This window comes from Chiloscyllium plagiosum, unplaced genomic scaffold (assembly GCF_037043375.1).
Source record: "Chiloscyllium plagiosum isolate Xiang-an unplaced genomic scaffold, Cpla_swu_hap1 HiC_scaffold_47, whole genome shotgun sequence".
Classification (NCBI taxonomy): Eukaryota; Metazoa; Chordata; class Chondrichthyes; order Orectolobiformes; family Hemiscylliidae; genus Chiloscyllium; species Chiloscyllium plagiosum.
This window is the reverse complement of record NW_028270185.1, coordinates 11,881,404-11,893,472: the sequence shown is the minus strand read 5'-3', so window position 1 is coordinate 11,893,472 and position 12,069 is coordinate 11,881,404. Positions and strand designations below refer to the sequence as shown.

The window sequence follows — 12,069 nt, the reverse complement described above, 5'->3', positions numbered from 1 at the left end:
TATACACCCGGGGGCGGGGCTGACTGTACTCACCCTGTATACACCCGGGGGCGGGGCTGACTGCACTCACCCTGTATACACCCGGGGGCGGGGCTGACTGTCCCCACCCTGTATACACCCGGGGGCGGGGCTGACTGTCCCCACCCTGTATACACCCGGGGGCGGGGCTGACTGTACCCGCCATGTATACACACGGGGGCGGGGCTGACTGTCCCCGCCCTGTATACATCCGGGGGCGGGGCTGACTGTCCCCACCCTGTATACACCCGGGGGTGGGGCTGACTGTCCCCACCCTGTATACACCCGGGGGCGGGGCTGACTGTCCCCACCCTGTATACACCCGGGGGCGGGGCTGACTGTCTCCACCCTGTATACACCCGGGGGCGGGGCTGACTGTCCCCACCCTGTATACACCCGGGGGCGGGGCTGACTGTACTCACCCTGTATACACATGGGGGCGGGGCTGACTGTACCCGCCCTGTATACACCCAGGGGCGGGGCTGACTGTCCCCGCCCTGTATACACACGGGGGCGGGGCTGACTGTACCCGCCATGTATACACACGGGGGCGGGGCTGACTGTCCCCGCCCTGTATACACCCGGGGGCGGGGCTGACTGCACTCACCCTGTATACACCCGGGGGCGGGGCTGACTGCACGCACCCTGTATACACACGGGGGCGGGGCTGACTGCACGCACCCTGTATACACATGGGGGCGGGGCTGACTGTACCCGCCCTGCATACACCCGGGGGCGGGGCTGACTGCACGCACCCTGTATACACACGGGGGCGGGGCTGACTGTCCCCGCCCTGTATACACCCGGGGGCGGGGCTGACTGCACTCACCCTGTATACACCCGGGGGTGGGGCTGACTGTACCCGCCATGTATACACCCGGGGGCGGGGCTGACTGTCCCCACCCTGTATACACCCGGGGGCGGGGCTGACTGTCTCCACCCTGTATACACCCGGGGGCGGGGCTGACTGTCCCCACCCTGTATACACCCGGGGGCGGGGCTGACTGTACTCACCCTGTATACACCCGGGGGCGGGGCTGACTGTCCCCACCCTGTATACACCCGGGGGCGGGGCTGACTGTACTCACCCTGTATACACCCGGGGGCGGGGCTGACTGTCCCCACCCTGTATACACCCGGGGGCGGGGCTGACTGTACTCACCCTGTATACTCACGGGGGCGGGGCGGACTGTCCCCACCCTGTATACACCCGGGGGCGGGGCTGACTGTACTCACCCTGTATACACCCGAGGGCGGGGCTGACTGTCCCCACCCTGTATACACCCGGGGGCGGGGCTGACTGTCCCCACCCTGTATACACCCGGGGGCGGGGCTGACTGTCCCCACCCTGTATACACCCGGGGGCGGGGCTGACTGTACTCACCCTGTATACACCCGGGGGCGGGGCTGACTGTCCCCACCCTGTATACACCCGGGGGCGGGGCTGACTGTACTCACCCTGTATACACCCGGGGGCGGGGCTGACTGTCCCCACCCTGTATACACCCAGGGGCGGGGCTGACTGTACTCACCCTGTATACACCCGGGGGCGGGGCTGACTGTACTCACCCTGTATACACCCGGGGGCGGGGCTGACTGTACTCACCCTGTATACTCACGGGGGCGGGGCTGACTGTCCCCACCCTGTATACACCCGGGGGCGGGGCTGACTGTACTCACCCTGTATACACACGGGGGCGGGGCTGACTGTACTCACCCTGTATACACACGGGGGCGGGGCTGACTGTCCCCGCCCTGTATACACCCGGGGGCGGGGCTGACTGTACCCACCCTGAATACACCCGGGGGCGGGGCTGACTGTACTCACCCTGTATACACACGGGGGCGGGGCTGACTGTACCCGCCCTGTATACACACGGGGGCGGGGCTGACTGTACCCGCCCTGTATACACACGGGGGCGGGGCTGACTGTACCCACCCTGTATACACAGAGGGGCGGGGCTGACTGTACCCACCCTGTATACACACAGTCGCGGGGCTGACTGTACCCGCCCTGTATACACACGGGTGCGGGGCTGACTGTACTCACCCTGTATACACACAGGGGCGGGGCTGACTGTACCCAACCTGTATACACATGGGGGCGGTGCTGACTGTCCCCGCCCTGTATACACACGGGTGCGGGGCTGACTGTACCCGCCCTGTATACACCCGGGTGCGGGGCTGACTGTACCCGCCCTGTATACACACGGGGGCGGGGCTTACTGCGCTCACCCTGTATACACACAGGGGCGGGGCTGACTGTCCCCACCCTGTATACACACAGGGGCGGGGCTGACTGTCCCCACCCTGTATACACCCGGGGGCGGGGCTGACTGTTCTCACCCTGTATACACCCGGGGGCGGGGCTGACTGTACCCGCCATGTATACACACGGGGGCGGGGCTGACTGTCCCCGCCCTGTATACACCCGGGGGCGGGGCTGACTGTACTCACCCTGTATACACACGGGGGCGGGGCTGACTGTCCCCGCCCTGTATACACCCGGGGGCGGGGCTGACTGCACTCACCCTCTATACACCCGGGGGCGGGGCTGACTGTACCCGCCATGTATACACACGGGGGCGGGGCTGACTGTCCCCGCCCTGTATACACCCGGGGGCGGGGCTGACTGTACCCACCCTGTATACACCCGGGGCGGGGCTGACTGTACTCACCCTGTATACACCCGGGGGCGGGGCTGACTGTCCCCACCCTGTATACACCCGGGGGCGGGGCTGACTGTACCCGCCATGTATACACACGGGGACGGGGCTGACTGTCCCCACCCTGTATACACCCGGGGGTGGGGCTGACTGTCCCCACCCTGTATACACCCGGGGGCGGGGCTGACTGTCCCCACCCTGTATACACCCGGGGGCGGGGCTGACTGTCTCCACCCTGTATACACCCGGGGGCGGGGCTGACTGTACCCGCCCTGTGTACACACGGGGGCGGGGCTGACTGTCCCCACCCTGTATACACCCGGGGGCGGGGCTGACTGTCCCCACCCTGTATACACCCGGGGGCGGGGCTGACTGTCCCCACCCTGTATACACCCGGGGGTGGGGCTGACTGTCCCCACCCTGTATACACCCGGGGGCGGGGCTGACTGTCCCCACCCTGTATACACCCGGGGGCGGGGCTGACTGTCCCCACCCTGTATACACCCGGGGGCGGGGCTGACTGTCCCCACCCTGTATACACCCGGGGGCGGGGCTGACTGTATCCACCCTGTATACACCCGGGGGCGGGGCTGACTGTCCCCACCCTGTATACACCCGGGGGCGGGGCTGACTGTACCCGCCCTGTGTACACACGGGGGCGGGGCTGACTGTCCCCACCCTGTATACACCCGGGGGCGGGGCTGACTGTCCCCACCCTGTATACACCCGGGGGCGGGGCTGACTGTCCCCACCTTGTATACACCCGGGGGCGGTGCTGACTGTCCCCACCCTGTATACACCCGGGGGCGGGGCTGACTGTCCCCACCCTGTATACACCCGGGGGCGGGGCTGACTGTACTCACCCTCTATACACCCGGGGGCAGGGCTGACTGTCCCCACCTTGTATACACCCGGGGGCGGGGCTGACTGTACCCGCCCTGTATACACCCGGGGGCGGGGCTGACTGTACCCGCCCTGTATACACCCGGGGGCGGGGCTGACTGTCCCCACCTTGTATACACCCGGGGGCGGGGCTGACTGTACCCGCCCTGTATACACCCGGGGGCGGGGCTGACTGTCCCCACCTTGTATACACCCGGGGGCGGGGCTGACTGTCCCCACCCTGTATACACCCGGGGGCGGGGCTGACTGTCCCCACCCTGTATACACCCGGGGGCGGGGCTGACTGTCCCCACCTTGTATACACCCGGGGGCGGGGCTGACTGTCCCCACCCTGTATACACCCGGGGGCGGGGCTGACTGTCCCCACCCTGTATACACCCGGGGGCGGGGCTGACTGTACTCACCCTGTATACACCCGGGGGCGGGGCTGACTGTCCCCACCTTGTATACACCCGGGGGCGGGGCTGACTGTACCCGCCCTGTATACACCCGGGGGCGGGGCTGACTGTACCCGCCCTGTATACACCCGGGGGCGGGGCTGACTGTCCCCACCTTGTATACACCCGGGGGCGGGGCTGACTGTACCCGCCCTGTATACACCCGGGGGCGGGGCTGACTGTCCCCACCCTGTATACACCCGGGGGCGGGGCTGACTGTCCCCACCCTGTATACACCCGGGGGCGGGGCTGACTGTACTCACCCTGTATACACCCGGGGGCGGGGCTGACTGTACTCACCCTGTATACACCCGGGGGCGGGGCTGTTCACGTGAACGCGGAGATACACGCGATGACATCATCACGTAGCGGCAATCCGGAAGTTCGGGTAAACCCGGAAGTGGGGTTGAGGGTTTGTGATTCGCGATTTGGGCTCGGTCAGTGTCCGGGGGGTGTACGGGGTCCGGGTCCGGGTCCGGGGTCCGGGGTCCGGGGGTCCGGGGGTCCGGGGGTCCGGGGGCTCGGGGGCTGGTCCGGTGGAGGGGGGTGTACGGGGCTGGGTCCGGGTATGGTACCCGGTTGGATGTGTTTGTAAGGAGTTGTGATGTTTGGTGACCTGGTTTATATTGAAATTGTTTTCAGTGATTAACATTAAGAGCTGAAGATTGTTGAGAATTCACGATGAGTTCTCCTGAGTGGACGATGTCAGGTGGTGGTGGGACGATGAGTGTTCCTGAGCTGTTGCAGCAGGTAAGTCCCTGGAGGTGAACCCTACAAGTCTATTGTAGCCTCCCCTTTTTCCCCAAACCCCTCTGTCTCACTATTATTATTTGTTTTGTCCTTGTTTCTGTCCATCTCTGAACCTTGGTCCCAGTATATCCCTGTCTTGATCTGTATCTGTCTATCCTTGTCCCTGTCTGTGTCTCACTACCCTGGTCTCTATGATCCTGCCTAACCATCTAATACAAACAAACAAACTATGAGCAGGAGGAGGTCAGTTCACCCTTCGAGACTGCTCCACTGTTTGTTACGATTGTGGCTGATCTGTTTGTGGCCTCCACCCCACGCTCCTGTTTACTCCAACGTGACCTTTGAGCCCCTTTTGTCCGTTGAGAATTCTTTTGCCTCTGTCCGAATAATACTCAAACACTCTACCTCCAGAAGATAGTCCCAAACATCCTCATGGAGAATTTCTCCACGGCTCCATCCTAGATCCCTTATTTTTAAACTCTGCCCCTTAGCTCTGGACTCTCACACAGCATCAGCTTTGGTCAGGTTCCCTTGAAAAAGTTACTTATCTTTTATTCTATTAAACTCTAATGAATACAGGCCTAGGCTTTCCAACCATTCGATAACCTGTTCATCCCAGGAATCAGTCGAGTGACCCTTCCCTGAACTAATGCAGATATGTCTTTTCTTAAATCAGGAGACCTAAGACTGTACACAGTATTCTAGATGCACTGTACAATGGTAACAAAGGTCCCTACTTATAATTCCCTCTTAAATAAAATCAAAGAAATAACTAAATAATTATTTCGATAATGAAGACTGATGCAGTCATCTGCTGTTTCCTGATTTTTCATGGCCGTTTCCTAAGAGACACGCCCTAGTGGACCAAAGCTCATTTTACTTGCACTTTTCCTTTCTAAATATCTGTAGAGACTCTTATGATTTTAAAAAAATTCTAGCTGACATTCTCTTGTAATTTAATGTTCTCCATTTCTTCAGTTGTCCTTTGCTCTTTATGTTCTATCCAAGCTTCTCACCCCTCAATAACTTCACAGGATTATATATTTGTTTTTCTTTCCAGTTGATACTATCTATTATCTTCCTTAGTTAGTCATGGAGAGGTGAGCCCCTTCCCAGGACTTGGTCTGTCCCACTGAAATGTATCTTTCCTGAGTGTTATAGAATATCTCCTTAAATATCTGCCACTGCATCTCTATCGATCTGTCTCCTTAACCTAAGTTCCCTGCTCACTTTAGCCAACTCTGTTATAATGCCCTCGCAATTATGTTTAAAGCACTAGTCTTAGGTCCACTCTTCTCTCCCTCAAACTGAATGCAAAATTCAATTCTGTTGTGAACACTGCTTCCTTGGAAGTGCCTTCGCTATCAGATCATAAATGAAGCTTGCCTATTTGCACTATTGGCCTGGATAGCACACAAAACAATACTTTTCACTGTATCTCAGTACACGTGACAATACAGCAAAATCAAAGCCAAGTCAAATCACCAGATCTAGTATGGCCTGGTCTCTGATTCTGAGAAATGGAATGTTACTTCTCATCTCTTCTGTCTGTTCTCTCTACCCAAACTGATTCTACATCTTAGAATCATAGATTACCTGCAGTGTGAAAACAGGCCCTTCGGCCCAGCAAGTCCACACTGACCCTCCAGACCCATTTCCCTATTACTCTACATTTACCCCTGACTAATGCACCTAATCTGCACGTCCCTGAACACTGTGGGACAATTTAGCATGGCCAATCCATCCTAACCTGCACATCTTTGGACTGTGGGAGGAAACCCACGCAGACACGGGGAGAATGTGCAAACTCCACACAATCGCCCGAGGTGGGAATTGAACCCGGGTCCCCGGCGCTGTGAGGCAGCAGTGCTAACCACTGAGCCACCGGCGCCTCGACATTAATGTTATCTTGCTTCCTGTCTGTCCCCTCCCGGAAGTGGAAATTAAAATTCTGGTTCTGGTCTCTGTTGAAGATGGCACTGTGGAACTGGCTGAACTGTGAAGATGAAGACAGCAAACAGCTATTGAAAGTTGTGACTGGGGTGCGAGTCGCTCACTCACTCTATCGACGTCTGACCCAACAGGACACCATCGACTTGTACAAGGTAATGAGAAAAGCAGTGAGGCTCAAGGGAAATGGGAGAATGGGCACCGGGAGTGTTTAATGGAGACAGTGGAAGGTTTGAGTTATTTTAGATTTAGATTAGATTCACTACAGTGTGGAAACAGGCCCTTTGGCCCAACAGGTCCACACCAGCCCTCTGAAGAGTAACCCACCCCAGACCAGTTCCCCCTACCCTATGTTTACTCCTGACTAATGCACCTAACCTTATGAACAATTTAGCAAGGCCAATTCAGCTGACCCGCACATCTTTGGATTGTGGGAGGAAACCCACACAGACACTGGGAGAATGTGCAAACTCCACACAGTCAGTCAGCAAAGGCTGGAATCGAACCTGGGACCCTGGTGCTGTGAGGCAGCAGTGCTAACCACTGAGCCACCGTGCTGGAAGCTTATAAAGAAAGGCTGGGACTTTTTTTCACTGGAGTGTAGGGGGTTCAGAGGTGACCTGATCGAAGTTTATAAAATAACGAGGGGTATAGTAGACAGAGGTAATGGTAGTTGTCTTTTCCCTAGAGTGGGGGATTTCAAGGTGAGAGGAGAGAGATTTAAAAAAAAAGACAAAGGCAAATTGATTACACAGGGTGGTTCTCGTGTGGAATGAACTGCCAGAGGAAGTGGTGGGTACAATTTAAAAGACATTTGGATAAATACATAAATAGAAAAGGTTTGGAGGGATATGATCCAGGAGCAGGCAGGTGGGACGAGTTAAAGTGTAGCACTGGAAAGGCACAGCAGGTCAGGTAGTGTCTGAGGAGCAAGAGTGTCGACATCTCACCAGCCCCACCGCCCCGTGGCTGAACACTTCAACTCCCCCAAGGACATGCAGGTCCTGGGCCTCCTCCAAACCCTAACTACCCGACGCCTGGAAGAAGAACGCCTCATCTTCCACCTCGGGACCCTCCAACCAAACAGGATCAATGTGGGTTTCACCCGTTTCCGCATTCCCCCTCCCCCCATCTTATCCCATGTCCCAAGCCTCCAACCCAGCACCGACCTCTTGACCTGTCCATCTCCTTTCCCACCTATCTGTTCCACCCTCCTCTCTGACCTATGACTTTCACCCCCACCTTCATCTACCTATCACATTCAGCTACCTTCCCCACCGTCCCAACCCCCCTTCCATTTATCTCTCGCCCCCCCCCCCCCCCCCCCAGCCCACAGGCCTCATTCCTGATGAAGGGCTTATGCCTGAAACGTCTCTCCTGCTCCTCAGATGCTGCCTGACCTGCTGTGCTTTCTCAGCACCCCCACACTCTCGACATTGACTCTCCAGCCTCTGCAGTCCTCACTATCTCCTACATGGGACGAGTTATTTTGGGATTATATTAGGCATGGACCATTAGGATTGGATCAAAGGGTCTGTATCCGTGCTCTATGACTCTATGCAGCTTAAAAAAGTAGAGGGAGATTGCCTCTGTGTCTAACCCCTTGCTGTCCCTGTCCTGGGAGTGTTTGATTGAGAGCATGTCGGGCTCTGTCAGTTTAAAAGAATAGAGGAAACTGCGGGAGAATCAATTGAAAGGTTAATTGAGCGGGTAACTACTGAGTAGATGGAGCAGCATATCAGGAATTGTGAGGCTATTCAGTTTTAACTGGAGAACAGAATATATTTTGAATGGGATGAAATTTCTAAATGTGCTCACAAGAACTTGGATTTGACTCATACAGGGAACATAAAGTTAGCATGCAGCAACTAAGGACAATTAAGGGGACAAACAGCATGTTGTCTTTATTGCAAGGGGACTGGAGTGCAGGAATAAGCAATTAGTCGGGGAAAATACAAGGTCGGCGAATCTGTCTGGGTGGGTTACTCTTCGGAGGATCAGTGTGGACTTGTTGGGCCAAAGGACCTGTTTCCACACTGTAGGGAATCTAATCTAATTGTATCAGGCTTTGGTGCACTGCATTTTGAATTGTGTGTGTGGTTTTGATCCCCGTGTTTGAGACGCTATAAACATACTTTAGAGACAAGTACAACGAGGGTTCACTCGTCTGGTGCACGGAATGAGGGGCTGAATAACTTCTACTGCCCAACCTAGAATATCTCATTGAGACAGAAGATTCTAATGGGCTTGACTGAATAAAGCATGGGACCCCACCCCCTTTCCCCAACACCCCCCCCCCCACCCCCACCGCCCAAACCTCCAGCTGGAACATGGGGGCACAGTCTCAGAACAGGGGGCTGATCATTTATAACTGAAATGAGAAGGAATTACTTCACTCGAAGGGTGTTGACTCTTTGGAATGCTTCCACCCAACAGGAGCTATGACTGCTCCATTTGTCGAATGTGTTGGTCAATGTAGAGTCGTACAGCACCCTGTGATTCAGCTCGTCTACACTGGAAAGGTATTTAGCACGCTCGCCTTTATTGCTCAGACCATTGAGCTGGGTGCCATGTTGAGGTTGTACAGGATGTTAGTGAGGCCCCTTCTGCAGTATTGCGTCGAGTTCCAGTCACCCTGTTATAGCATTGATATTGTTAAACTGGAGAGGATGTAGAAAAGATTTACCAGGGTGTTGCCGGACTGGAGGGTTTGAGTTACAGGGAGAGGCTGGGATATTTTTCACTGGCACATAGGAGGTTGAGGGCTAGCCTGATAGAGGTTTATAAAATCATGAGGGGTATAAAATTAAAAATCAAAACACCAGGTTATAGTCCAACAGGTTTATTTGGAAGCACTAGCTTTCAGAGCGCTGCTCCTTCATCAGGTGGTTGTGGAGAATAAGATTGTAAAACAGAATTTATAAGAAAAGTTTACGGTGTGATGTAACTGAAATTATATATTGAAAATAGTTACATCACACCGTAAACTTTTGCTATAAAATCTGTTTTACAATCTTATTCTCCACAATCACCTGATGAATGAGAGGTGATCTTTTACAAAATTCTCTCAGGCTCAGCTGGATAGATGCAACAAGGATGTATCCTGTGGCGTCTAAAACCAGGGCACACTTTCCAAATAAGGTTGGGACAATTAGGACTGAGATTAGGCATGCCTTCAGTCAGGGAATGGTGAATCTGTGGAGCGAGTCATGTGGAGTGTCAGACATTATTGATTTCTGTCTCGAACATAATCAGATTTTTAGATATTACTAGTATCAATGGATTTTGCAGGAAAATAGCTTTGAAGTAGAGGTTCTGATCTAGTTGAATGAGCTAAAGGGGCAGAATGGCCTGCTTCTGTTCAATGTCTTTGTATCTGAAAGGGAGCTGAGCACCATTCCTCGAATTGATGCCCATTTTGTCTCCTTCCTTCCAATCCTGGGGTAACCTGTAGTCCCTAAAGACGAGCATGCATGGGGATCTGACCTTCTCCCTCACGTTACAAGATGTTAATGTTTAAGAAACCTCTGGTTTCCCATGAGTAACCGCACCGCCGTTTCTGCCCGCAGAGACAGTGTATCCTTGGCATTGCGAAGTTTGTGAAGGAAAATCCACGGGCCTCTCAGTCTCAGCTGAACAAAGAGCTGGAGAAGCAAGTTCTGCTGTTTGCAGCAAGAGTCCATTCGTTGCAGTAACTCATCATTGGTCACGTGTCCCCATTGTCTATCAGGATTGTTATTGAACTCTGCTGACCCCAAGTGGTGCTTTATGTTAAAACAAGGACCTCATGTTGATGCTGCTCATTCAGCTCCCCTATTACTGTCAACTGAGGTGCCAGACTCTCTGGCCCCCTGAGGTTTGGTGTTGCCCCAAGGTGAGGCCATGCTGATAACAAAACTTGTAGCTCAAATATATGCACTTGACACCATCCAGGACAAGGTGGTCAATTTGATTGGCACAAGCATTCGCTCCCTCCACCACCGATGCTCAGGAACAGTGTGTACCATCTTCAAGATGCACTGTAGAAAATCACTAAAGATCCTCAGACAGCACCTTCCAAACACAGGACCACTTCCATCTAGAAGGACAAGGACAGCAGATACATGGGAACACCACCCCCTGCACGTTCCCCTCCAAGCCACTCACCATCCTGACTTGGAAATAGATCAACATTCATTCAGTGTCGCTGGGCCAAAATCCTGGAGTTCTCTCCCTCAGGGCATTGTGGGTAAACCTACAACACATGGACTGCAGTGATTTGTTATGGACCAGACTGGACTCCCTCAATATGTTTTAAGGTCACGTAGACACAACTTTTTCTTATTTTAAAGTAGACGTGAAGTGCCGTATTCCAGATGTGACTGGTTAAACTACTCGATGTTAAGCAAAGCACACTTTATATAAATGCTGTGGTTAAAATACAAACAAAATTTTGAATAACTTTATTGGAACACTGAACAGAACAATAGATACAGTACCTATTACTAATTAACTGTTCTGGTACAGTAACAACCCATAAACTCTTCCCTTGGCAAAAAGGCAAGTTCAGACACAGCTTCTCACATGCAGTTCTCCAATCCAGGAGGAAAGGTGCTCCAAGAGTAGATTCGGAAAGATTAGATTACAGTGTGGAAACAGGCCCTTTGGCCCAACAAGTCCACACCGACCCGCCGAAGGGCAACCCACCCAGACCCATTCCCCCACATTTACCCCTTCACCTGACACTACAGGCAATTTAGCATAGCCAATCCACCCTGACCCGCACATCTTTGGATTGTGGGAGGAAACAGGAGCACCTGGAGGAAACCCACACAGACACGGGGAGAACGTGCAAACTCCACACAGAGAGTCGCCTGAGGCGGGAATTGAACCCGGGTCCCTGGCGCTGTGAGGCAGCAGTGCTAACTGCCGTGCCGCCCATAATAGCAGAAAGAATAGCAGCTCGGACACTTTCACTGAAGCTTCCAATTCTGAGACCCTAAAGGCTTAAAACAAAACCTAAAAGCCCTGGTCAGAGAGCTGGCCACATGCAGGCAGCCTCTGTGGTTCCAACTTTTTTTTTAAAAAAGAACTCAAGGCCTCACAAATTGTCTACTTTGTCAAAGACGGCTCTGTACCGCTGCCTTGCAGCCTCCCTCCAAAAGAAACTGGTCAAAGCCTCTCTTGAAGTGACAACGTTGTCACAGATTTGATGAGCTCGCCCCCACCTTCGCAAGGGGCAATGAGAGACTGGCCCAGCCAGCAACACCCGCTGTCGATAAGTGTGTAAAACACATCCCAAACTGCTTGTAATGTACACTTTCTCAGACAAAATTAAACCTCAAAACTAACTTTCTTCCCGACAA

General features: G+C 54.2%; 1 protein-coding gene across 2 annotated transcripts; it reads left to right on the top strand.

Moving 5' to 3' along the window:
• Window positions 1-4,417: 4,417 nt before the first annotated feature.
• LOC148135989 (uncharacterized) lies at window positions 4,418-12,069 on the top strand. Of its 2 annotated transcripts, none has more exons than XM_087983911.1 (4): window positions 4,418-4,436; window positions 4,667-4,774; window positions 6,748-6,879; window positions 10,294-12,069. In XM_087983911.1, exons 2-4 carry the CDS (start codon window positions 4,706-4,708, stop codon window positions 10,417-10,419), a joined length of 327 nt encoding a protein of 108 aa, XP_087840037.1. In that variant the 5' UTR covers window positions 4,418-4,436; window positions 4,667-4,705; the 3' UTR covers window positions 10,420-12,069. The 2 variants fall into 2 exon arrangements, with proteins under 2 accessions (XP_087840037.1, XP_087840036.1); XM_087983910.1 differs by having other exon boundaries at window positions 4,424-4,461.